Source organism: Lissotriton helveticus, chromosome 4_1, assembly GCF_964261635.1.
Source record: "Lissotriton helveticus chromosome 4_1, aLisHel1.1, whole genome shotgun sequence".
Classification (NCBI taxonomy): Eukaryota; Metazoa; Chordata; class Amphibia; order Caudata; family Salamandridae; genus Lissotriton; species Lissotriton helveticus.
Window position 1 is genome coordinate 416572025 of NC_136063.1, and position 25127 is coordinate 416597151.

The following is a 25127-nucleotide window of genomic DNA, read 5'->3' on the forward strand; positions in this document are numbered from 1 at the left end:
AGAGTGCTTGGAATCGTGTGAGATAGTGCTCTGGCATGAGCTGAGCCTGTCTGCGGCTTTCGGGATCCATCCCTTAGCCGTTTCCATGAGATCGCATACCATATACTCTTAAGTGCATTATAATCCTCGCGGTTATATGCCAACTCTGGTATCGCTTTATCAAAACATGTCGAGTAAGGTGTCATACGAATTGGAATACTAACCCCTCGCCAATTCTGGCGACGGGGTTAGCATTCCACCCTTCTAGAGGGACACGACATGTATGTAACCTGTAACCCCGGTTAAAGTCAGACAGAGCCTTAGCATCCACAAAATGGATGCTGCCACCGAGACACAAGTCTGCCCTCCTGCTGCTGGGAGTCCTCCCAGAGCAGGAGGCAAGGACAAAGGGTTTCCTGCCAGGGGCGGTGCCAGCACCGTCCCAGACAGGGTTTTGTGTATTCCAGGTAGGCAGGGCTACAGAGGAAGGTGACTGCAAGTGGCACCCCGGTGCTCACTGTGCATAGGCCGACTGAAACCAGTTCCAGGGGCACTCCAGCCCCTGGCCTGGGGAAAGCCCGCCAAAGGAGAGGGGTGTAACCACCCCCCTCCTGGTCTCACCCATAGGGCAGGACTTAGTCGCGTGCCAGCCCCTTTTTCCCAGATAAAGGTAGAGACTGGCCCCCTTCCAAATCAGATCATCTTTGAATCCTGAAACTACTTTCCACGAAAGGAACTCAAGACTTCTTCCTAAGATTTCTCCCTTGTGACTAAGGAGTAGTCACCCTGCATCCGCAGGCACCATCCTAAGAACACTGCGGTCTGCTGTAAGTCCTTCCTCCGGAATCCGACTGCCCAGCTCGACAAGACCCAGCTTCCCTGGCCCCTCCGACCTCTACTCACCTCTACAGCCAAGCTAAGAACCGTGAGTGCGACGAGACCTCAAGGGACCGACTATTGCCAAGACTGCACGACTTCTTCACAGCAAGCCCGCCGAGTAATCTCCTGGCGAGTGCTTTGGGGTCCGAGAAGCCCCAACCCTGAGCAGCTCCAGCACCGAAGAGCAGCCCCCCAGCATCTCCACGATCGGCGTGGGGCCCTTCTGCTTTTTGCTGCTCACCGCGTTGTTTGGCTACTAGCCCGCTGGCTTGTGGCCTTCTGAACGACGCCCGACGACATCACTGCTGCTGGTCTGGTTGCTCCAGACTGGCTCTTGCTCCCTTCCAGAAGAGGAGCACCCCGGACCCTCCTGGTCCACTCAAGACGCCATTTTTGTGTCCACCGCGTGGGCTTGAATTAGCCAAGGCTTTGTTGCCCAATCCTGGGTTCTTCGACGCCGACAGCTTCATCCATCGTGGGACAGCTCGCCCCTCCATCCTGGTCGCCGACAACGCCTCCTGGTCCGTGAGATCTGCAGAGCCCAGCGTCGCCCACTCACCTAGCCGAGGTGACTACCATCCGGTGCCCTCCTGGTGCCACCTGACTACTGGCTAGTAGTCACGAACTTGGTCCCCTCTGCTTTCAGGTGTCATCCATCTTCAAGATCCAGGCTTGGATCAACTCGAACTCTCTTCACTGGTCGCCTGCCAGCATCTTTCTTCCAGGCTCCTGGTTCGTCTACGAGGATTCCCGACGTCTTTTGAGACATATGCAGCTGCAGCCCCTGGGCTAGGCAACTTCGGCATTTCGGTGCCCCAGCATAGCCTCACTATCCAAGGGTCAGGATCCACTTTCGTTTTCTCCCTACCAGGTCGGGTTCGCCCATGAACACTAACTTTAACTTTACTAGCTATCATAGACTTTGTCCCGCATCCCGCGTGAGAGTGCACACTCTGCACCCGAGTCCCCTGGGCCTCCTAGAAGTAATCTAACGATTCTATAGTCAAGTCCTAGCGATTCCAAAGCCTATTAGTACTGTACTTACCTGCTAGTAATTTCGCATTCCACTTTCAGAGTATATGGTTTTTCGTGCCCCTCGGGCATTTGTGTATACTGTGCTAACATAAGTATTTTTATAAGAGTTTTGTTGTGTGCTTAGCTCCCTGTCTCATAAAGAGCCAGGGTAGTCTTGTTATAAATAAATACACTGTTTATTTTCATAACAACTTGTGTGGTGTCCTTTCACTGGGTGTTCAAGGGGTAATGTGATGGTAAAACAGCTGGCTTAACACGCCCTCTAGAGTCTTAGCCTTAGACTGCTCGTATCCATGCTACTAGGATAGCTGGTCTATAAGGTTGACTTACAACCAATCATCAATAAGGGTTGTTTGGACTGATATATAGTGATCACTAGAACAGTGAGCACTGCACATCAGGCCAACTTCTCACAGTGTCTATTTTCTGCATAAAGAAATCACTTATTTTATCCCAGAGAGACTGAGAGAAGTTTTTTTCCAAGTCACAGGCTTTTGGGCTAGCATAAGCTTACAGTATCTGGTGCAGGGCTTTAGGTGTGATCTCTGCCTGGCTTATTTGTTGGGCTATATGAGCTTTTCGAGTCTGCTTACTGTTTTTGTGATAGAAAGTGAGGGGCTCACCTGTATTTCTTTGTCTTCTATGAGATGGGTATGGCGCCATCTTCTTTCCAGGTTTTTACATAAGCTTTTTCCGCATGAATAAACTCCTTAAAGGTATTAACATCTGCGAAATTCCATGGGCTTATACAAACACTGATGGGCTAAGTTGTTGGTCAAGACTAAAGACAAGGGAATTACAGTAGCGGAAAGGCACTGTCCAAAAGCCCTATCTGTATCTATATGTATGTCTTGTGTGAGAGTGTGATGCGATAAGCTCTCTTAAGACACCTAAAGCTGTATGTAGTCCCGACCTATAAACATAGTGACTCAATGAAAGCTGAGGGTATGATAAGTCAGTGCACCGCCAAAAATTCTTAAAGGAGTAGAGTCACTTTTTGCATATCAGATCTTTCATAGATTCACATGCTTGAATCACCCCCGTCATAGAGCTTGGGAGTCACACGGTAAACATAGAGAGCAGTAAAATTTTAAACAAATGCAGAAAGCTTTCACACAGACACCGAAGTAGCATATTCATCCATTCATATCATTTTAAAAAGATGGGAAGTTCAGCCGATCACCACACACACTTCACCTTTCCCTACCCAGTTCATCATTCTCCGATTTCGACCACGCAAGGTGAAGGGAGTCTATTGAGCTCTGCTCAATCAGTCACAGATAAGTGGGCTATTTCTGCTTCTTTCTATATTTTTGGGATAGTTCAAACACTGTTAAGATTTTATATGATTAAATCTTTTAACTAAGTTCTTTTTAGACCATGAGGAACCTGCGGCAGGAAAAGATTTAATTTCGAAGACCACAATGATTGCATATATTGCTTATATCCTGACCACAAAGCTAAGGATTGCAAGATATGATATACTTTTTCCACAAAAACCCTAGAAGATCAACAGGGTAGACATTTGAATGAGTTTTAAAAATAAAGATCAGGAGAGACACACACCTCTTAAGAGGAATATGAGGGTGCCACAAAATCCTCAGGTAAAGCTAAAAAATAAGAGCTAATTCTCACTACTCGATACAAAAGGGGATGATGGACGGAGCGTTTGAACAAATAAAACACGCACCCCCAGTCAACTGATCTGGGTTTAATCCATTTTTTTTTAAAAACACTTTATTCATGACTGGAACAAGTATTACATTGTGCATATTATCTTTTAACATACTATCAGTCTTTTCCGTTTTCTGGAACGCAACTTTGGCGCAGTACTCCATACATCAATCCGTCCGGTACATTTCGTATGATTCCAGATAACAAATCAGGTTATTACTTATTACATGTCAGTAGGATACTGTATCGCCCAACCTTTTCCCGTTCCCCCCCAACTCCCCCCAATCTGGGTTTAATCCATCCCCATTCTTTAGTTCACTCAGCCACCCCAGTTCAGACATGGCTATATGCAAATCAGTCTGACCCTGTGCCTTGTGGGAACAGTCCAGCCCGAACTGCCAAGCCATGTCTTCCCTGGACCGGAAACAAGCATCCTGGGACCGGTTTCGGATTCATAATCCTCATCAGCCAGGCTATCTTGAATCCAGTGGCCAAGTGAACAAGGGACTCACGTCTGAGCATACCCTGCCACACTTAGGGCGAACAAAGCGATACAAAAGGGGATGATGGACGGAGCGTTTGAACAAATCAAACACTCACCCCCAGTCAACTGATCTTGGTTTAATCCATCACCATTCTTTAGCTCACTCAGCCACCCCAGTTCAGACATGGCTGTATGCAAATCAGTCTGACCCTGTGCCTTGTGGGAACAGTCCAGCCCGAACTGCCAAGCCATGTCTTCCCTTGACCGGAAACAAGCATCCTGGGACCGGTTTCGGATTCATAATCCTCATCAGCCAGGCTATCTTGAATCAAGTGGCCAAGTGAACAAGGGACTCACGTCTGAGCATACCCTGCCACACTTAGGGCGAACAAAGCGATACAAAAGGGGATGATGGACGGAGCGTTTGAACAAATCAAAGACTCACCCCCAGTCAACTGATCTGGGTTTAATCCATCACCATTCTTTAGTTCACTCAGCCACCCCAGTTCAGACATGGCTATATGCAAATCAGTCTGACCCTGTGCCTTGTGGGAACAGTCCAGCCCGAACTGCCAAGCCATGTCTTCCCTGGACCGGAAACAAGCATCCTGGGACCGGTTTCGGATTCATAATCCTCATCAGCCAGGCTATCTTGAATCCAGTGGCCAAGTGAACAAGGGACTCACGTCTGAGCATACCCTGCCACACTTAGGGCGAACAAAGCGATACAAAAGGGGATGATGGACGGAGCGTTTGAACAAATCAAACACTCACCCCCAGTCAACTGATCTGGGTTTAATCCATCACCATTCTTTAGTTCACTCAGCCACCCCTGTTCAGACATGGCTATATGCAAATCAGTCTGACCCTGTGCCTTGTGGGAACAGTCCAGCCCGAACTGCCAAGCCATTTCTTCCCTGGACCGGAAACAAGCATCCTGGGACTGGTTTCGGATTCATAATCCTCATCAGCCAAGCTATCTTGAATCCAGTGGCCAAGTGAACAAGGGACTCACGTCTGAGCATACCCTGCCACACTAAGGGCGAACAAAGCGATACAAAAGGGGGATGATGGACGGAGCGTTTGAACGGATGTACTCCACCCGAATCTGAAATTTCTCAGATTATCGGCATGGCTCCTGAGTACCGAGAGTTCTGCCACCTAAACATCCCGCAGGAGTGCAAGGAAGTCCTTGCTAAGGCAAGAGCAGTTAGCACAAACAAAACGTATTCCTTGAAATGGAATTGCTTTTGTGTTTGGTGTAAGGACAACAATCTCCATCCTTTCAAGACCACTCCAGAGCAGTTACTGCCATATTTACTACATCTGGCACAATCGGGACTTGTACATGCCTCTATTAGAGTTCATCTGGCAGCAATCTCCCGCTTTACAAGAACTTCAAAAGGACCTTCCCTATGGTCCAACAGATTAATAAAACAATTCCTTAAAGGGCTCTATAGATCATTTCCAAGGCCAAGAAGAGTTCCACCAACATGGCACCTTAATGTGGTACTCGACCAATTGATGAAACACCCATTTGAGCCCATCCATAGGGCTGATATCAAATACATTTCATGGAAAACAGCACTTCTTTTAGCTTTGACCTCAGCGAGAAGGGTCAGTGAGTTACAAGCTCTTTCCATACAAGATCCTTTCATGTAGTTCAGAGAGGACAGAGTGATTTTAAGGACTAATCCTCGCTTCATTCCTAAAGTCCCCTCGGACTTCCATTTAAATGAACCACTTGTACTTCGCTCATTCTTCCCAAACCCCAGTACTGTAGCTGAGAGATCCCTTCACTCTTTGGACCTAAAAAGATGTCTAAAATTTTACCTAGACAAAACAAAACATTTCAGAAAAACGAATCAGCTTTTCATTGCTTTCAGCAGACCTAGAAAAGGCATGCCACTTTCCAAACAGAATAATTTCAAAAAGGGGGTGGTGATGGACAGAGTATCTGAGTTAATCAGAACACTCCTACCCAGTCAACAGATCAGGGCTTGATCCATCACCGTTTTTTAGCTCACTGCACCATCCCAGTTTAGAACCTGGCTATATGCAAATTAGTCTGTCCCTGGCCCAGTGCATCATGGGAACAGGGCAGACCAAACTACCAAGCCAATTCTTCACTGGCAGACCAAACTACCAAGCCAATTCTTCACTGGAAAGGAAACAAGCTTCCGGGGACTGGTTTCTGGCATTACAGCCGTCTTCGGCCCGGCTTGCTTGAATCCTGATGGTGCAGTGAGCAAGGGACTCATGTCTGAGCATACCCTTCCACACTCATGGTGGCCAAAATAATTTCAAAAAGGGGGTGGTGATGGACAGAGCATTTCACGATGGATATCAGCGTCAATTACTTTTTGCCATGACAAAGCCGGACATTCATTACATTCCAAAGTCCGAGCACATTCCACAAGGGCTGTGTCCACATCGGCGGCACTATTCTCTGGAGTACCGATTCTGGACATCTGCAGGGCAGCGACTACTGCCTGGATACGGAACTGATGCAGGATGCAGCTGTGGGCCAGGCTGTACTTCGCCATCTATTCCAGTAAGATGAGCCTTCCTCCTTCCCACCGTCCTGCACTGGTATGCACATTTATTTACTTTATTATTGTACTGCTGATGGTTACTAGTCACATTATGTATTATCTCAGACTATTCATTATGTTTCATCACAAATGTGCATAATGTATTGCTTGCTACTCTGATTCAGGCATGTGAATCTATGAAAGACACCCATAATACTGGATAAGAAATGCGTTACTTACCTGTAACTGCAGTTATCCAGTATTGGTGTCTTTCATAGATTCACATGCAACCCTCCCCAGGAAGGTCTCATCTCTCCCTCTATAACATATGTTACGTCTACCTAGCTTGGTGCGTACGAAAATCTGAGAGACTGAGGCTCCTGGCAGGAAGGTTCTAGAGGGAGGTGGTAGCTGATTGGCTACCTTCAGGATTTGGGTCCTTTTTACAAAAGGACATAGATAGGCTACTAAGGCAAGGCCCTTAGGCCTACTTTTCTCTATGTATGTCTATAGGACATTACTTTTCTATGTACCGGGGGCTCCCATCTCTACGACGGGGAATGATTCAGGCATGTGAATCTATGAAAGACACCAATACTGGATAACTGCAGTTACAGGTAAGTAACGCATTTCTTATTACGACAGACCCCTTCCTATAGAGTTGTGATGCACACTTGCAGGAACTAGCAGTCTGCGGCAACTGGTCCCCAAAAAAACGCAACTAGATATCAATATCCAGGAATTGAGAGCCATAAAATTAGGCCTAAATTGTTTCTCCCAAGTATAAAAAAACTTGTCTGTATTAATCTGAATAGACAATACTACAAGTATGCACTACATCACAAAGCAGGGCAGAACACATTACCACCTGCTTTCCAAGTAAGCACAAAATGTTTTGGACCGGGCCATTAATCTTAATAAAATAAAAGCTGCACATGTACCAGGCATTACTAATTACTGAGCCGAAAACTTCAGCAGTGCTACTGCAAACAAATGATGGACGGAATGCTGAATAAATCATACATTCACCCCCGGTCAAGAGATCTGGGTTAAACCCATTGTTCTTTTGCTCACCATGCCACCCCAGTTTAGACCCATCCATATGCAAATCAGTCTTGACCCTGTGCCTCATGGGAACAATCCAGACCGAACTGCCAAGCCATGTCTTCCCTGGGCTCGAGACAAACATCCGGGGACTAGCTTTTCTCTATTTAAGGAGTTAAATGTTTTTTTTTTTTTATCTTCTGCTTGTCGTATGCAAAATCAATAGAGCAGATGAAAAAAAGCAGCATTCCGTTTTCGTTGTTTTGAACAGCTGCTACAGTTATGCTCTGTGACCTGATATGCCTTTCAACTCGGCCGCAGACTCTGGCAGCATGCATTGTGATGTCAGAACTCTACTGTAATAACTTAAAATAGTTGAGGGTTCTGACATCTTTTCTTTTTAATCAGCTACTGGGTTTGTCACAAGTCGCTGATCATAAAGAAATTAGAGAGGCGTTTATACAGGGATTACAGAATCCCATGTATTATAAGTTATTACAAGCACCTTCTAACTTCTCCCTTATAGGTGTATTCTTACATTAGAACATGCCTGTAATAAGGAAACAAAGCTGTTCTTTCTCTTTATGCGCTAGAACAGTAGCCTTAAACATATCATTTTAGAAACCTCAAAACTATTTGGCTAGTGCCAGACCTAAAAATGATAGTAAAAAATATATAAATTGCCTGTAAATTTACATATAGTATAAAATGTGTTTAGGGAATTCCATAAGTGTGCGGAGATACTCTAATTTTTAACAGAGAGCGCGACAGAGTAAAGACTCTTGATGGAGAAGAAATATTACAGCTCAATGAGCACAATGTGATGGTAATTTATTAAAAATTAGAATATTGCTACTGTTGCAAACTAAACTGAGATCTTCGCGAGAGCAAAGCATTATATGAAGGTGAAACTGCAACCTCTAAATTTTTTTTAAGGTTTAAAAGCAATAATGTGGCCAACTCGGCAATCTGTTTTTGCTCTAATCAGATTTCTCATTTTAATTGTTGTAATATTAAGAGGATCAGGTTAATTTTAGTTACTACCTACTGATCTGCACACACACAAAAAACCAGAAAGAGGCTTCCATACTTCAAACAGAAAATTGACTTCAATATTTTATGGACTATTTATGTGGTGCGTGACTAGGATTACAAGTAGGAAACATTGTCTTTCTAACTCTTCAGCTACAATATAAACAACATATTGCTGGTCTAAAAATAGCTTGTTTCTTTTGCAGTGTATGGAAAGTAAGCAGAGACTGGCGAGAAATTGTTTTTCAAGATAAACACGCAAATAGAAGAAGAAAATTATACATGAAAGAACTGAAAGCAGAAACTGAGGTAACACCAGGAATATGTCTTCTCTTTGTCCAAAAATGTGAACTCTTTCAAATTAATATTAGTTACAGATTTTCCCAAAGCAAATTCATCCTTCCCGCATTAACTAGGTGTCTTTCGTTTTGGAATATATCATTTCGAAATTGAACTATCACTTCTGAGAAAATGTATCCCGTCCCTGCACTTATTTTATGTCCATTACTGCATTCCAGTTCTAGTTCCTATTCTGTCTGTTTGCTCCGTCTCCACCAGCTAGAATCTGAATTTTTTTTTGTGCATTAGTATTGGGCTACATTTTTCAAGCACTCAAAATCTGGAAGACTGTGACTTCTTTCAGTGATTAATGCTATGTTTATTCACTTTGTATTATGGATGGAATCTGAAAATGCCATTGTGAATGGCTTGAGATTACACTGTAATGTCTTTATTTATTTTAACAATTCATATTTATTCTTTTATGGCCTTGTGCCGATTAAAGTTTTGAATTGGATTGGTATCCCGTCCCACTTATCAAGTGAATTATACACCATATGATCTACAATAACTGCATTGTAAGTTTGTTATCAACATTAACAGCCATACAATAATGAGATATGAAAACATTAATAAAAACCTGCATCAGAGCATGGATCCATATTTTTTTGTAAATATGTAGAAACCAGCAATTGTGATAATACTACTTGAATTCTCATAGGTTCGTATATGAAACTCTACCACTGACAGTAGTTATCAATAAATCAATCAGGGTTTTGTAGAGCGCACAACTCACCTGTGAGGGTCTGAAGGCGCTAAGGGAGGTGGATAGGGGGGGGGTGAGATCAGCTTCGTTGGATCATTCGAAGAGCCAGGTCTTGAGGCCCTTTTTGAACTGGTGCAATGTTGGGCTTCGTCAGAGGTGAAGGGGGAGTTCATCCACGTCTTGGCTGTGAGGTAGGAGAAGGACCTTCCACCTGCTCTGGTCCTGTAGAAACAAGGGATGGTGGCTAGGGCGACGTCGGCTGAACTGAGGTTTTTCTTGGAGGTGTGTAAGGAGATTCGGTCGTTGAGTTATTGGGGTCAGGTGTTGTGGAGGGCTTTGTAGGCGTGTGTGAGCAGTTTGAAGGTTATTCTTCTTTCGACGTGGAGCCAGTGGATGTCGCAGAGGTGTTGGGTGATGTGGTCATGTCGTGGGATGTCGAGGATAAGTGGCTGTGGCATTCTGGTTGGTCTGGAGTTTGCAGAGGATTTTTTGTTGATTCCGACGTAGAGAGCGTTTCCATAGTCCAGTCTGCTAATGATGAGTGCATGGGTAACGGTTTTCCTGGAGTTGGGGGAGGGGTGGGAGGTTCCACTTAAATGGCTTGCGAAGTATGCGGAGGGTGTTGAAGCATGCGGAGGATACCGCATTGATCTGGAGATTCATGGCGAGTGAAGAGTCGAGTATGATGCTGAGGTTATGCGAGTGGTCCATTAGGGTGGTTGGGTTTCCGAGAGCAGGGGGCCACCAGATGTTGTCCCATGCGGAGATGGTGGATCCGAGGATGATGACTTCTGTTTTCTCCGAGTTAAGCTTCAGGCAGCTGTTGCTCATCCAGGTCACAACGGCTTTCATCCCTTCTTGGAAATTGCGCCTGGTGATGTTGGTTTCCTTGGTGAGGGAGAAGATGAGCTGGATGTCATCGGCATAGGAGACGATGTTGAGTCCATGGTTTCTGACGATGGTTACGAGGGGGAACATGTAGATGTTGAAGAATGTGGGGCTGAGGAAGGATTATTGGGGTACTCAACATCTGATCTTTGTCAGTTCTGAGAGGAAGGGCGGAAATCTTATTCTCTGGTTCCTGCCTGAGAGGAAAGATCGTATCCAGTCTAAGGCTATTCCTTGGATGCTGGTGTCATGGAGCCTGGTGACTAGTGAGCGGTGGGAGACGGTGTCGAAATCTGCCGATAGGTCCAGGAGAACGAGGGCTGCCGTGTGGCCTTGGTCGAGGAGGGCGCGGATGTCGTTGATGGCGATGAGGGCGGTCTTAGTTCGGTGGTTGCTGGGAAATCCAGAGTGTCTAGGATGCTGTTTGTTTCTATAAAGTGTGCTAGCTGGGTGTTGACGGCCTTTTCGATGACTTTGGCGAAAAAGGGAGCACTGAGATCGGCTTGAAGTTCTTGAGATTCATCCGGTCTGCTGAGGGCTTCTTTAGGAGTGGTGTTGACTTCTGCATCTTTCCAGTCATTGGGTAATGTGGCGGTCTCGAGGGAGCAGTTGATAGTTCGGCATAGCTCGAGTGCGATGGCAGTGGCAGCCCTGTGGAAGATGTGCAGCTGGCAGGGGTCCGTAGTTGCTCCTAAGTGGATGCTCTTCATTGTCTTAGAGGTGTCTTCTGTGGTGAGAGAGGTCCAGGTGAGAGGGGTCTGTTGGATGGCATCGTTGTAGATGGGAGTTGAGGTGGTGCTATGGTCTTGGTCATCGAAGTTGTCATAGAGTGTCTTGACCTTGAGGTGAAAGAAGGACCTGAATTTATTTCAGAGGTCTTGGGAGGGTGGGACGTTGGTTGTTTGGCTGTTGGGTTTGGCGAATTCCTCTATGAGGGTGAAGAGTTCCTTGGAGTTGTGGGTGTTGAAGAGGATTCTGTCTTGGATGACGTTTTTCTTTGTTGATTTGAAGAGTTGGTGTGCTGTGATGGCTGCTTTGTAGGCGAATTGTGCTTCCGGGGTTTTGCTGTTTCTCCATGTATTCTCCAGTTGTCGGCAGGAGCACTTGGATTCTCTGAGATCCGTGGTGAACAAGTTGGCTTTCTCATTGTGCCATCTCATGGTGTTCTGGAGGGGGGCTAGAGTTTTGGCAAAGTTGTCCTTCCATTGGTGGAGGTTGTTTGCCGCTGTGTTGGCGTCTGTTGTTGGGGGAGGAGTGCTGGTGAGGGAGGAGGTGAGGTGTTATTTGGAGACTTTGTTCCAGCTTCTGCGTGGGGGGGCGGAGTGTGCGCTTGTGTGCAGTGGGTTTAGTGAAGGCGAAATGGATGCAGTTGTGGTCTGTCCAGAACAGTTCTGTGTTGTGGTTGAAGCAAATGTTGTTTCCTCCGGCGAAGATGGGGTCGAGTGTGTGTTCTGCTGTGTAAGTTGGGGTGGAGGCAAGCTGCTCGAGTCCTATGTTGTTGAGGTTCTTCAGCAGGGCGGTAGTGTTGGGGTCGCTGTAGCTGTCCAGGTGGAAGTTCAGGTCTCCGAGAAGTATGTAGTCTGTAGAAGTGAGGGCGTGGGGTGCGATGTGGTCTGCGATGACATTGGTGAAGGGGGTGCGGGGTCCAGGAGGTCTGTAGGCGAGTTTTCCGCAGAGCGTCCTTCTGGGGTAGGGCTGGGTCTGGCAGTGGATGTGTTCCATGGTGGGGCGAGGCGTCATCCGAGTTGGTGGTTGTGAGTCGATGGGAGCTTTTGTGGATGATGGTGATGCCTCCTCCTGGGTGGTTGGGGTGGTCTTTCCTCAGGATCTTGTACTTGTCAGGGCTGGCGGTTGTGATGTCGGGTATGCACGAACTGTGTTTCTGCCCCACGTCGACTGTCCAGGCTGGACATGCCCCACGTTGACTGTCTCAGTAGTGCAGCCACTGGCCTTGGGTGTTGGATGCCAGCTTCATGATGACCAGGGCTGCCGCTGATCCAATCCTCCTCATCTTAGTTAGGGCTGGGTGGCACCTGGCCACGAGTTGCGTGCTCCTTCTTCCTGAACCTTCTAGGAATTCCATTGCAGTAGAGAGTGGGGAGTCTTGCTTCTCACTAACCTTCTTTTGATAGCAAAGTGCTAGCACCTTAAGGCATTGCCGTTATCAGGCGAGGCGGCGCTTAAGATGGCGACTACGGGCTGAGACGATCTAGGGAGACCTCTGGACTCGCAGACAAGTATAGTGAAGCGGACTGACGGCAGAGCTGCCGCCGCGGGAGCCAGAGTGCACAGAAGAGCAACCGCCCTGACACTGTGCCGGTAGGGCAGCGAGCTGGGAATCTTGTGGAGCGGGAGGAGCAGCCGGACTGCCTGGTGAAGAGTGCGGCCGTCGGCAGTGGTTGCGTCGGAGGGTACCAGTGGTGAAGAGAGCCCCGCACATTGGCTGCATTTAAATCAGTGCGCATGCTCGGACCCGGTCCACTGCTGCTCTTCTGACCGGCTCCTACTGTGTGCCGTCCTGCAGGTACGCTGTGCTGCCCCCGCCTTCTTCCACCTGGTCCCTGAGGTGGTTTTTAATTTTTAATGTTCTTTTATTTCTCTTCTGTGTTTGGGGCAGCCACCACATCCACCGTGAATACGATGCCTGATAGCAACGGTACCGGTGCAATGAGGGACCGAGATCTGAAGGTAGACCGAGGGGGAAGGAGACCCTGAGGCGCCTCGCCTGACTCCAAAATGGTAGCCGTCCCTCTTAGCAATCCTTGAAAAGGACTCGGATGTGGAGACCCACAGTGGTTTGCACTCCTTGCCTGACCTTAAGATGGCCGCCAGAGGAGACTTTTCACCACGAGGAGCACTGAACATGGAGTCTGTCCCTTCCTCACATCTCCTCTCACCATCTTTGTCCCAGTGGCCAGCTGGAAAACGTTGCAGAAGGCTCTCCCCAGTAACCTCAGGACCGATGTCTCTCCTGACCTTACTTCCCTCCTCCCTACCCCTCTTGAGTCTTGACTTTGGATCACCTCCTGTTCAATGTTCCCTCTAATTATTTTCCTCTGTGTGCGGCAGAGTACGGTCTGTGTGCGCTGCAGCTAAGGCCATGTGCGCCAAGAACCTAACCGCGTGTGTAGACCAGGACTTTGAGTGGGATGAAAATACTAGGTGATCTTTCAAAGGGGCGTAACCGATGTAATTAAGGGTGTGGCTTAAAAGCAATTACACTAAAAATATGTGCATCGCATAGTGTGCCACCCTACTGATATTTTGCTTCTTCTGTCATTGCATCCAGATATATAATACAAGTAACATTACACCTACAAGAAGCCAAGACTATTGGCTTTGTCAATGGTTGTTTTTGTATCAAGTTGTATATAATATTGAAAATGTGGGGGAGGAGCCTAGCTCGCGGCCGTGATGGTCGCCTTTTAGCTCGGCTCCCGCAGCCCTCCATCCTGACTGCCTATCCTGTCTTTTATCTTGTCCCGGGACGGCACACTTTTGGGGAATTGGAAACATTACGGCTTGTTTGTACTTACCATCTGACCCCGGGGTCTTGACGTGCAGTGGCTCCAGAGTTCCGGCCTCCGAGAGATCGGGGCCTCTGCGAGACTTGGACCGGGACCTGGCCGGTGGGATCCGGCGGCTCTCGGCCCCAGCCGAGAGCGAGGGCCAGTGTTGTGAGCCGATGTGCGAAGATCCCGGCGATCCTGACCTGGACCTGTCCTGCTGGTCGCGTGGCAGACGTGGGTGAGAAGCCCCGGGACCTGATTCTGAGAGGGGGTCTCCCCCCGCCGCTGCTTTGTCCGGCGGCCCTGGTCCTCGGGGCCCGGACTCCGCTTGTTTGGGGCACCGGTGCTGGTGCGGGCGGAGTCCCGTTTTGGGCGGATTCCTTTTTGCATCGAGGCCGCCCGTGCTGGGACCCCCGGCGCTTGTAAAGTCCTACATTTGAGAACTGTTATTTCCGGGGGTCCTCGTGGGCGGCGATTGGGCTGATCACGAAATGGCGGCTGGCCCTCTGGATCGAGAGTCACCTTGTGGCGGCGGGCCCGAGTTGCCTGATTGTGTGGGGATCGGATCTGGTGGGCTTGAGCCGACAGTCGGAGACATCCTGGAAGCCCTCAGATCCCTGTACGCTTCCCTGGCCCTGGGCGTCTCGGTGGGTCCGCCACGATCCGCCGCCATTTTGGGCGGCCGTTTCTTCTTGTCGCCCTCTTGTTTTGATGCCTCCATTGCCTCACCCCCCTCGATTGACCTGAGTGTCTCCACCGCTGATCGAAGATCGTGTAATGTGCTGGTGACTTTGGGGCGTCCTGCTTTTCAAGGCTCGGACCCCGGGGACTCGGATGCTGTACTGCGACCCTGTTCGACATTGTTGCCTTGATTTATGGGTGGACTTCCTCCTGTGCCTGCTTCGATGACTTTGCCTGAGTTTAAAAATGGGACCACCTCGCCCGCTCCAGTGGCGCAACTGAACTCCTGTTTCTCATGGCTCGTGCTTCTATTGTTGATGCATCGATACTTTCAGTTTGAACTTTTGCTCACTTGTCGATCTATCTACTCCCCACAAAGCTATGCTAATCTCCATTCCACTCGATTATCTGCTGATTTCGTATTTAGTATGTGGTTGTACATTGCCATGTGGTGGGTGGGGTTTGTCGCTCGGAAGGGTTGGGGGTGAAATGTACGACTTCTGCTTGATTCCCGGTATGCGATTTCGTTGCACACTTGTCTCTGATTGTAGGGGGGTGGGAGGTCCCCTTCTCCTAATATTTGGTGGCGCGTGATGGGGTGACATCCTGGTCTGTTTTTTTGATTGTACTTGTCCGGTTGGGCGGAGAGCTGTGGCGTATCGTTTGTATTATAGCTCTTCTGCTCCTCCTTCCTGTTTTCTTTCTCCCGTTTCTGTGGTCTTTTTGTCTCGTTTTTCATTCTTTCTTCTTGCTATATTTCGGGTTCTGGTTTAGGGCGACAGGCACGCTGTTTGAAGGGTAGGCCGTAGCCTTCTACAGGGGTGCAGGGTGGGACGGGTGGGTTGGTTTCTATTTTTTGTTTTTGTTTATCTTTTTCGTGAGGCCGCGTCTGTCCCGACCTCCTATGGTGTGTTTCGGGTGGGGGTATGGCGTCGTTACTCCTCCTGCTACATTTTGGCTGTCCTTTCATCCGATTGCCATGCCCCGCTTGGACCGTTAATCCTTTTGTCTCCTGTCCTCTCACCATGGGGCGCCGTGTCGGCGTGTCTTTTACCTTTCTTTTTTCATATTTCCCTATTCCCTTTTATTGTTTGGTTTTTCTTCCCTCCATTTTCCTTTCCCTTCCTCTTTACCCCTCCCTACCTAGTCCCCCTTCCCTTTTTCCCTTCCTGCGTCCCAGAGGGTACTGTGACGGGCGGGTTTTCATGCATTGTCTTCCGATCCCACTGTTCTGGCTTGGTAGTGTCCCGGGTGGCGGGCGTGTTACGAGGATAACGCTCAGGGGTTGACTGTATCTCACATATCCTGATTTCTCGAATGCATTGTGTTGTCCCCCTGATATTTTGCCCCACGCCCCCTTCTTAATGTTGAGGTTGATTACAGGATATCGGATGCCTCCGTATTGCAATTGTGCCTGTCATATGTCCTCTCCCCTTATTGTAAAATGAAGCCTTCTTTACTCCTGTGTTTTAGCCCTTTAGTTTCTGTATTTCTTTTTCCCTATTGCGATTATACGGCCTCTGCTTTGTGTTGATTGATTATGTACTATTTGCCTGATGACTCCTGACTGTTTTGTACATTGCGGCCGGCCGGCATGGTTGTGGGCCTCTATTTGTCTTCTTTTGATATCAATAAAGGTTTTCAAAAAAAAAAAAATGCTTCCGCTCTTGTGGTTGGGGTTGTGGCTAATGCTCGAGCTTTTGATTTAGGAGATGGGTTTTTAGTCTCGCGTCAGCCTAACATCCTGTGATTCTGGGCAAATCAAATAATCTCCCCATGCATACAAAAAAAATATAATAATAAATCATGTAAAGCGATCCAATACTTTTGGGTTGAGTACGCACTATCTAAAAACTTGCTGTATTTCTTTTCTAAATGTGGGGTAGAAACCGTAACAGATGGAGAAAGAATGAGGAAAATAGAGGGAAAGAAAAAAGGAAGGGCAGAAAGGAAGAATGAAATATAGGAAATATGAAAAGAAGGAAGAAACTGCGACAAGGAGGTCAAAAAAAGTATGGATACAAAGGTGAAAGGTTTGAGAGATGGAAGAGTAGTTATATTTGCTTGGATGGGTGTAAGTAAGTGGATTGAAGGATGAATGTTTGGATAGATGGATGGAAGGGTGAAAGTCTGGGTCATTGATAAAAGTTGGGTGAAATGATGGATGAAATGGTAAAGGAAGGATGGATGGATTAGATGAAAAGACAGACGGATGGGAGCATGAATAGAGAGGTGAAATGGACGCTGGATGAAAGGCTTAAAGGGTGGAGAGATTAATAGATGTGAGGGATGAAAGACCTCTTTTAGGGATGACAGACCTTACTAGCTTGACTCTCCTGATGGTATTTGAGGTACCGATTGAATTGGCGGGGGTATTTCAGTTTGCTTTTTGCCAACCCCTGCGTCCACAATACGTCTTCGATTAACAGCTAAAGGCTGTCTATAGGCGAGACCTGGAAAGGCCTGGCTAGGCAAAGGTTTTAAGTTAATGGCCCCTAAGTCCAAGGGCATGAGGGGCCCAGCCATCTCTCTTTTACTCCCAGCTGACGGTTTTGGGAGTAAATCATTTAAATGTAAGGGGGTATTGGTTCTAATCTTGTGGAATGATTACTTTTGGCTTTTTCTTATGAATCATATGGCAATAAAAGCACTAACTTATTATTTATGTCTTTTGAACTTTTAAACAAAACAACCGAGGGGATGAAGGAAAGGCAATGTCTTTCGGATGTACACCACATGGAGCTTTTAGAGAAATGCATAGCTGACAATTTACGCAGCTCTCTGATTCTTCTACATGCGCTGCTGTAACATGGTGTTTACTCCTACGTGTCATACTGGAACCATTTGACAAACCTTCATTTCACACATTACCCTCCGCTTCCTTATCTTGAATGTAGGTGCTATAACTCTATCTGGCTCTGTGAATTGAAAGACGATAATTCACTTAGGAGTTTGATGAAGTGAGTATATAGTGCTTTTTGAAGAAATTGGTTTTGAGCTTTTTCTGCATTCATTATGGGTCATCTGGATTTACATGCAGGCCTGCCAAGTATCACGCATCAGGCCGTAGACTAACGCATTTCAGTGTGGTGGTCCGCATCACCGCACTTTAATGCAAAGTCACGCATAAGTATAGGGCCTGTTGGCTCTCAAATCCTAAAGGTGGCTGCTAATCATGCACTAATAATTCGGATTGAAACTAAAGCTGGAGTGGAGTTTGCCATGCGCGCTGCTCCATGAGCGCCCACCTGGCAGGCTTGGGGGCAGGTTGAGCTACTTTGCAGGTCTCGCTGGTACAGTGTAATAATATGATTTGAGCGGCGCCGCATTAAATGATGGCTGACATCACATCTGGAGAGAACGGAGGTGCGAGCAAGTGGCTGCAGTTCTGGGGAATGAGTTGTGGGAGGATGCAGCCAGTGGCACCTCAGCAAATTCTACATGAAAAATGACCCAACCCAGCGAGCTCGGCGGCCCAGAGCACACCATTGTGCAGTTGCTGCTGAGCCCGAGTGTCTTAATCGCGCCCGGCGTTTCTGAAGTAAGTAGAGCAAGTTAGTCGCTGCAGTGAGCTAGCTCTCACTCTGCTGCTTCGAATAATAAAAATGGGCTTTTGTAAATTATAAAATCACTTAACACGCGCTCGTCAGCTACCTCTAATGCAGCTGAAGTTCCACAGTCAGTCTGCGCCTTTTCAGCAACTAACGAGTTGCTCGACAGATTTACTAGTCGCAGTACTAATCTCGCTTTGGGCTGCTGAGATCATGACTGAGATTGTGATGCCGGTCCAGCAAATTACTTTTAACAGTGACACAGCTGCGTTACAGTCAGCAGAGCCTGGTAAAGCTCTGTGACAGCCTGCTTGTGTGATCTGTGCCACTGGCTGCGTAGGTGTCGGCGCGCCGACCGGGGCGGACTGCTGGAGACATGTTTTGAAATAATACAGCGTCCTGGCTAGCTTTGACCTATGTGGGTTGGCTGGGGGATTTTCAGACCTGACCGTTTTCTTTTTTTATGTCTGTCTATTCCTGGAGTGTATGAAACATGCTGCAGTCGTTAAGTGTGTGACACAAAAAATGACGACTGTCGGAGAATTGTATATTTTAGTATTCAGCCTCTCACAACTGAGCTCGCTGTTCGGTGGTAATGTACCCACCTGCTTTTGAGTATTTACTGGCCTTGGTGAAGGGACATTAACCTCATGTCATCCTATGTGTCAATGACACTGTTTAGAGAAAACAAGAACAGAATCACAGGCACGTGCTCTCAAAGTGCCACGAGACATTAGTTTGGGTCTGTCCAGTTCCTGTTCCAGCTCACGGGCCCATTTGAAACCTGCTTCGACACGCGAGGGCCTAAGCACCATTTATAGCCCATAGGCCTGGAACTCCCAGGCTTTTATTAGAAAAAAACTCTAACAAAAGTCTCCCTAGGCGGGTGACACCTAGCCTCAACCCACCCTTCACCGTAAAGAACTAAAATAACGAAATGAAAAAAAATAAGAGACCGGTTTGCCAATATGCAGACCGTACTGCAAGCTCACTCGAGGTACTTCTGATAGAATTACTAGTACATAGCCTCCAAAAAGTGAACATGAAGCCCCAGACAGGCATTGCAAAAGATATTCTGAGTTATTTTTGCTCAATTTCCTGCCCACCCGGACCCCAAGAGTTAATTGCCATTTGCGCCCCTGTGCAGAATGGAATAAACAGGCGGAGGCAGTGTTCGACCAGTCACCTCCTGACCTTGACACTTGCTGCTTGCCCAGCCCCAGTCGTGGGGTATCCCCATGGGCTGTGTCCGGTCGGTATGAGTCTGAGAGGAGGTGCTGTACCATAGGAACATCTAACCAGTGATACTGCAGTAACACAGGCGGCTAGTAGATGCCCTTGAATAAGTCAACTCCACAGACACATCTAGTAACGTCGTATTTTACCGAATCAATAATTTTTCGATAAATCTTTTTCAATAAAGTATGTAACATTATATTACTAACTGAAATGTATTACAAATCATACTTTTTGTAAAAGAACTTTAGAAATACTAAAGAAAGAATACCATAATGACCCTGAGTCAATTACATTTTTGGTGCACTGTTTGCCCGCAAATGGTTGCCCTCAGCCAAGTCCATGCCCAGTGAGGGTCAGAGGGCCTGAGCATAGAGTGAAGATTGTGCCCTGAGGTCTCTAGAGCAGGGGGCTGTGCATAGTCAGACAGTGAACGATTACACCAAATATTTGTTGTTCATACACATTACACACCATGAAGTACATTAAAACATTCATTTCCTTGAAAACTTGCATTTGATTGGATGTTATGGTTGCAATCAAATTCCTACTAAATATAGAATGTTGACATTATGCAATGGTAACTCCTACAATGCACTGCACATGGCCTGAAACGGGATGTCACTGACAGTTTCACAAATAACATCATTCACAACAACACTGATGACATAATGCTCGCAAAGGGAGAGGGAGGAATGGAGGATAAGGATACTCTTAACGAAGACATGTTTGGCAGATTGGCTCACAACAAGCCCATGGAGCCCACCAGAGGAGCCCCCAACCCGAGACCCTATTGAGTCAGATGGCTGTGTCACACTTTATTTGAGATATTATGTCAATGTGTGGAAATCTAGTAAGAAACACATTTTCTATTCTTTTCTTACTGTGACCTGTGAGGAATATAAGGGAACTATAGAAAATCAGTAGCTGGCCGTTTAGAAAGCACCCCCCGCACCCCTTCCGTCCTGTTGAATGCACAGGACCCACGTGGGGCCAATAAAGAACAGCAGAAATATGTTGATGATATTACACAGGGGTCTGCAACCTTTTCTATTACAAGAGTCTCTTTAGCCTGTTCGCGAGGTAGCCACGTCTTTAAAAGGCACAAGCAGGCCTCTTGCGACTTAGCAGCTCCTCTCACCTTCGTCACTACTTGAGAATGTATCCCAATTCCCAGCTGCTGTCTGCAGCCAAGCAGGTGATGTACTCCAAGAGACAGCGAAAGCCCATAGTTCCAGCTGCAGCACTGTGAGAGATTTGGGAATGGTAAAAAATTAACATTCGGAATGTTCCTGCTAAGGTCGAAGTTCAAGTTTTAATATCATTGTTAGATATTTCTTTTACAGGTTGATTAGGTTACAGCGGTTTCTAGATCTTAAGGAGTTTCTTGTTGCGCACACAAGTGTAATTTCTGATATTTATAGGTTTTCCCTGCTCATCATTCCTTGATTTTGCGCGCAAAAAAAGTGTCAATCTTTGTCTTTGAAATGTCACTCATAAATACAATAAAATTAAGAAAATGTCACACACAGCCATCTGACACCTTGGCAGCTATGTACATGGACGTTACGTTGCATGTGAATTATGTGGGCATTTGTGAAAGTATTCCTGTTAATCACTGCGCCCGTCATGCGCTGTAATTAACAGGAATACTTTCACAAATGCCTCAGGCAACCAGTAAATTGCCGTTTTTCGCCGCTCGCGTTTTGAAAGCGGGCGACGGCGAGAAAGTGTGCGCGCTTTAGAGGGGACACTGCGCGCTCGGTGCCTTAAAGGTGATCTGGCGCGCAGCCGCGCGGGTTAGAGGGAACACTGCTCCTGTTCCTCTCTCAATTCTGGTGGAACCTGAAATCCATACATGGCTGATTCCCGGTGGAGCTGCACCGACAGCTATAGTGGAGATTGGCGCCGGCACACCTCCATGGCCATCACCTACCCTGATGGACTTCTGACATTTGTCTTGTTTATCCAGTATTGGGGTATCTTTCATAGATTCACATGCCTTCGTCTCTCCATTCTATCTAACTGCTACCCCTTTACCCCACCCCTTTACCCTTCTAAACTCCATTTATTTCATCTTCTACACTCTTGAAATGTTTTTCTAGTAACTGATGTACGTGTAACTGAAATAAATTTATAATTTCTATGGAACCTTATGTAAAGCGATCTGATACCTCCGGGTCTAGCCAGCGCTATATAAAACTTGTTGAAATAAAATAAAGTATTGAATATGTTTCACCCACTGTAAAATGTTTTAGTTAATACCAACGTATCCCCTGAAGTGAACTCTGATTAGTATCTCTTGTACCATATAAAGCAAGAGATTGGGTGCTCGTGGACAGTACAACCATGTGATCATCACCTTCCTGAAACATCGCACGTCATCCTTTCACTGTCGAGGACAGGCACGCGCAGCAAACTCCATCTTGGGTTCAGGCACGCGCAGCGAGCTCCTTCTTGGGTTCAGGCACGCGCAGCGAGCTCCATCCTGGGTTCAGGCACGCGCAGCAAACTCCATCCTGGGCGTCCTCGTCGACTTTCACCCCGGTCATTCGGAAATTGCGGTGCCGTGAGGAGCGAAAGCCCACGGCTTTACTCTTTTTCTTTTGCGCATTTGGTTCTCACTCACTGATTCTGCAAAAGTCATATCTCTGTAATGTTTCCTTTCCAAATTGGAATAAGGAATGAGATGTAAAGGGCCTTTCCGTATGATGGAGACTCCCCCCCCCCCCCCGCACCCCTCATCATGCAAAAGCCTTGACTGTCTTGTGGAAGGCACCTTGTTAGCAGTAAGGCCACTGTCCCTTTAAGTCTTGCTGTCTGTTGTATATGTTGGGTGTTGTTGTATTTCAAAATTTTATTTAAATGCTACTTGCATACGTCACAGTGTGCTGCCTCATGTCCCCCTTCTCCTCCCGTACCTCTCTCCTCCCTGTCATCAGCTGAGCGTGTGTTGGGGCTGTTATCCAGTATTATGGGTGTCTTTCATAGATTCACATGCCTGAATCATTCCCCGTCGTTGAGACGGGAGTCTCCGGTACATAGAAAAGTAATGTCCTATAGACATACATAGAGAATAGTAGGCCTAAAGGCCTCACCTTAGTAACATATCCATGTCCTTTTGTAAAAAGGACCAAACTCAAAACAAGAGCCAATCAGCTATCACCTCCCTCTAGAACCTTCCTGGCAGGAGCCTCAGTCCCTCAGATCTTCTACCGCACATTGTGCTAAGGGAGTCTCCTCTGAGCTCTGCTCAGATTCTGTGTTTTTTCACTTCACCATCTAGCAGAATCCTCTTTACTTCCTCTTTGCATGTGAATCTATGAAAGACACCAATACTGGATAACTGCAGTTACAGGTAAGTAACGCATTTCTTTCAGCTCGGGCGTGACTGAGACGCACTCTCTCATTACTGTGTTGAGTTTGAAATGCACTCTGTGCTCAGGCGAAAATACCAGGCAGGCATTTCGAAGATACACAGAAGGTCGACAGCAAGGAGAAGTCATTAGACAAGCCTTGAGTGACTGGCGAGAGAGGGGCAGAGATGTCTCTGGTGCGGGTCGGTGCCTGGCCGCCATCTTGGAATGGAGGAAAAGAATCGAAAAGATGGGCAGAGACTGCCACGAGGTGGCTCTTTCTTTCCTGCATTGTCACGTGGGATCCTAGCGGGAGACCAGGAGGCGACAAAGATAGACAAGCAGTGATAACCAGAGCCAGGAGGGCAGGCTAGCGGATCCAGAGGCCAGTCTGGGTGGGCTATCAACTTCCTTAAACACTCAAACATGGAGCAATTGGGCAAGGAGGCACTGAAACAATAAACTGAATATGTGGGCAATAAAAGTGTAAAAGAACCGCAAAAGGCGGACGAGGCATGAAATAAAATGTCCAGTTATGGCTGTCATGCCTAGTGGTAGTGCTGGTCTGTTCCAACTCCTATTTAGCAGTTCAAGCAGGGATATGGAATTCCTATAGACAGACGCCCAGGACATATTGTTTGGGGTCAAGGGCAACAAGTTTTCATTTTGTCCTTGGGACAAGTAGGCCCAAACCCCTGCAGCACAAACCCTTTGGCTGTCAGTGTGCAGTACCACATTATGGATCAAGGAAGGGCACTGCCTGCAGTTAAGGTAATATTTTTGTCCATATATTAATGATGTTCAATCTTGTATTTATGGTTCATTAATTGAAATACTTTATTATTAGGGTGAGAACATTAAGTTAATATTGTAAGCTCTGACTGCACTACGGACAGTTGTTACAGTATAAAAATGTGTACACACGTTTTCAAAGTTTAGCAATATGAGGCTATGTATAATGCTCCCAGAATGCTCTATTGTTTGATGCAAATATTTGCAGAAGCTTGAAAGCAAGATTGATGATTCTTTGCTTTCAAAATAAAATGTTCATGAAAAAAGGAAAGCAGGAATACATTTTTTTTGCTAAACTACTTTACTATTTCATGTACTATTTATTTGCAACATGATTTAGTAACATGTGTTGAGGCATGCTAGTATTTCCCAAAAATATTCATAATGAAAAATCAGTTTAACCAGTTTTAATAAGATTATGGGAAACAAAAACAAACTAGCATTGGCAAAGCCAGTAGGTCTGAAATTGGTGGTCATCTTTTTAGTTTTGTCAATGTGTGACTTGTTCTGGCATGTTTTTTGTAAAACCTTATTGGTTTGGGAACTACATGGCCCTCACCATTATAACAAACATTGACAAAAGTAAAAATAGTTTTTGGTCTCAAGAAGCACACACTGCCATGATGGAAATACCTTGATCTATGTACCCAGCGACTCAGCACCGACAACGTTGCAATATAAACCAATGTTTAGATTATATGTAACAGAAAAGAAAAAATGCAATAAAGATATATTTTTTTTAAAAGCACTCACTGCCACAGTAGTTACTGGCACTGAACAAAACTACTTTGTGCCGATATGCTCCTTGCGAAAGAGCAGAATGCTGTCACTCACAGTAAAGCCAACCGATGGAGAGAGAGAGAGAGACAGAATTTTAGGAAAGACAAAAGATCATGGTCAACGCCAGACCAATTTAGGGGTCCAAATAATAAAGAAAGTCTCAAAAGGGCACCAATGGTATATGTCCTTGCATTAAGTGCAGCTATACGTCTCATGAATTCCCAAGAATTTACATAAGTAGGACAAGAAATAGTACTCCTATAAAACATTTGTGAACTGCATTTTAGCATGAGCAAATATGGATGTGTATATTTGCTTATGCGAAAATCTGAGTGATTGGAAGTTCACTTTTCCTCCAACCACTTTCTTCATAACTCTGGAAGAAGGTTTACGTCAGTCATTGTCAGGAGTAAATTTCCAACATTTCTCAGTATGGGAAAAGATTAGAGAAGAGTGGTTGAAACACCTTAAACATGCAATTTAGTAGGTTTGCACAGACTCAAGGGCATTCTAACCGTGGAACAATTGCTTACCACTTCCTTCTACCCCAGTATGTAGATCTGCGGAAACGTGGCAACCAAAGCGGATTGCAAGTATTCAAACACTACTATGGTATGAGCCCATGTTT

General features: G+C 46.4%; 1 protein-coding gene across 2 annotated transcripts in view; it reads left to right on the forward strand.

Moving 5' to 3' along the window:
* The window catches only part of FBXO43 (F-box protein 43), a 422048-nt gene that overhangs the window by 283324 nt on the left and 113597 nt on the right, over positions 1-25127 (forward strand). For both annotated transcript variants that reach the window (XM_078686961.1, XM_078686960.1), the window contains exon 3: positions 8868-8970. In XM_078686961.1, the coding sequence (XP_078543087.1) occupies positions 8868-8970 (103 nt within the window). The remainder of the gene's footprint in view (positions 1-8867; positions 8971-25127) is intronic.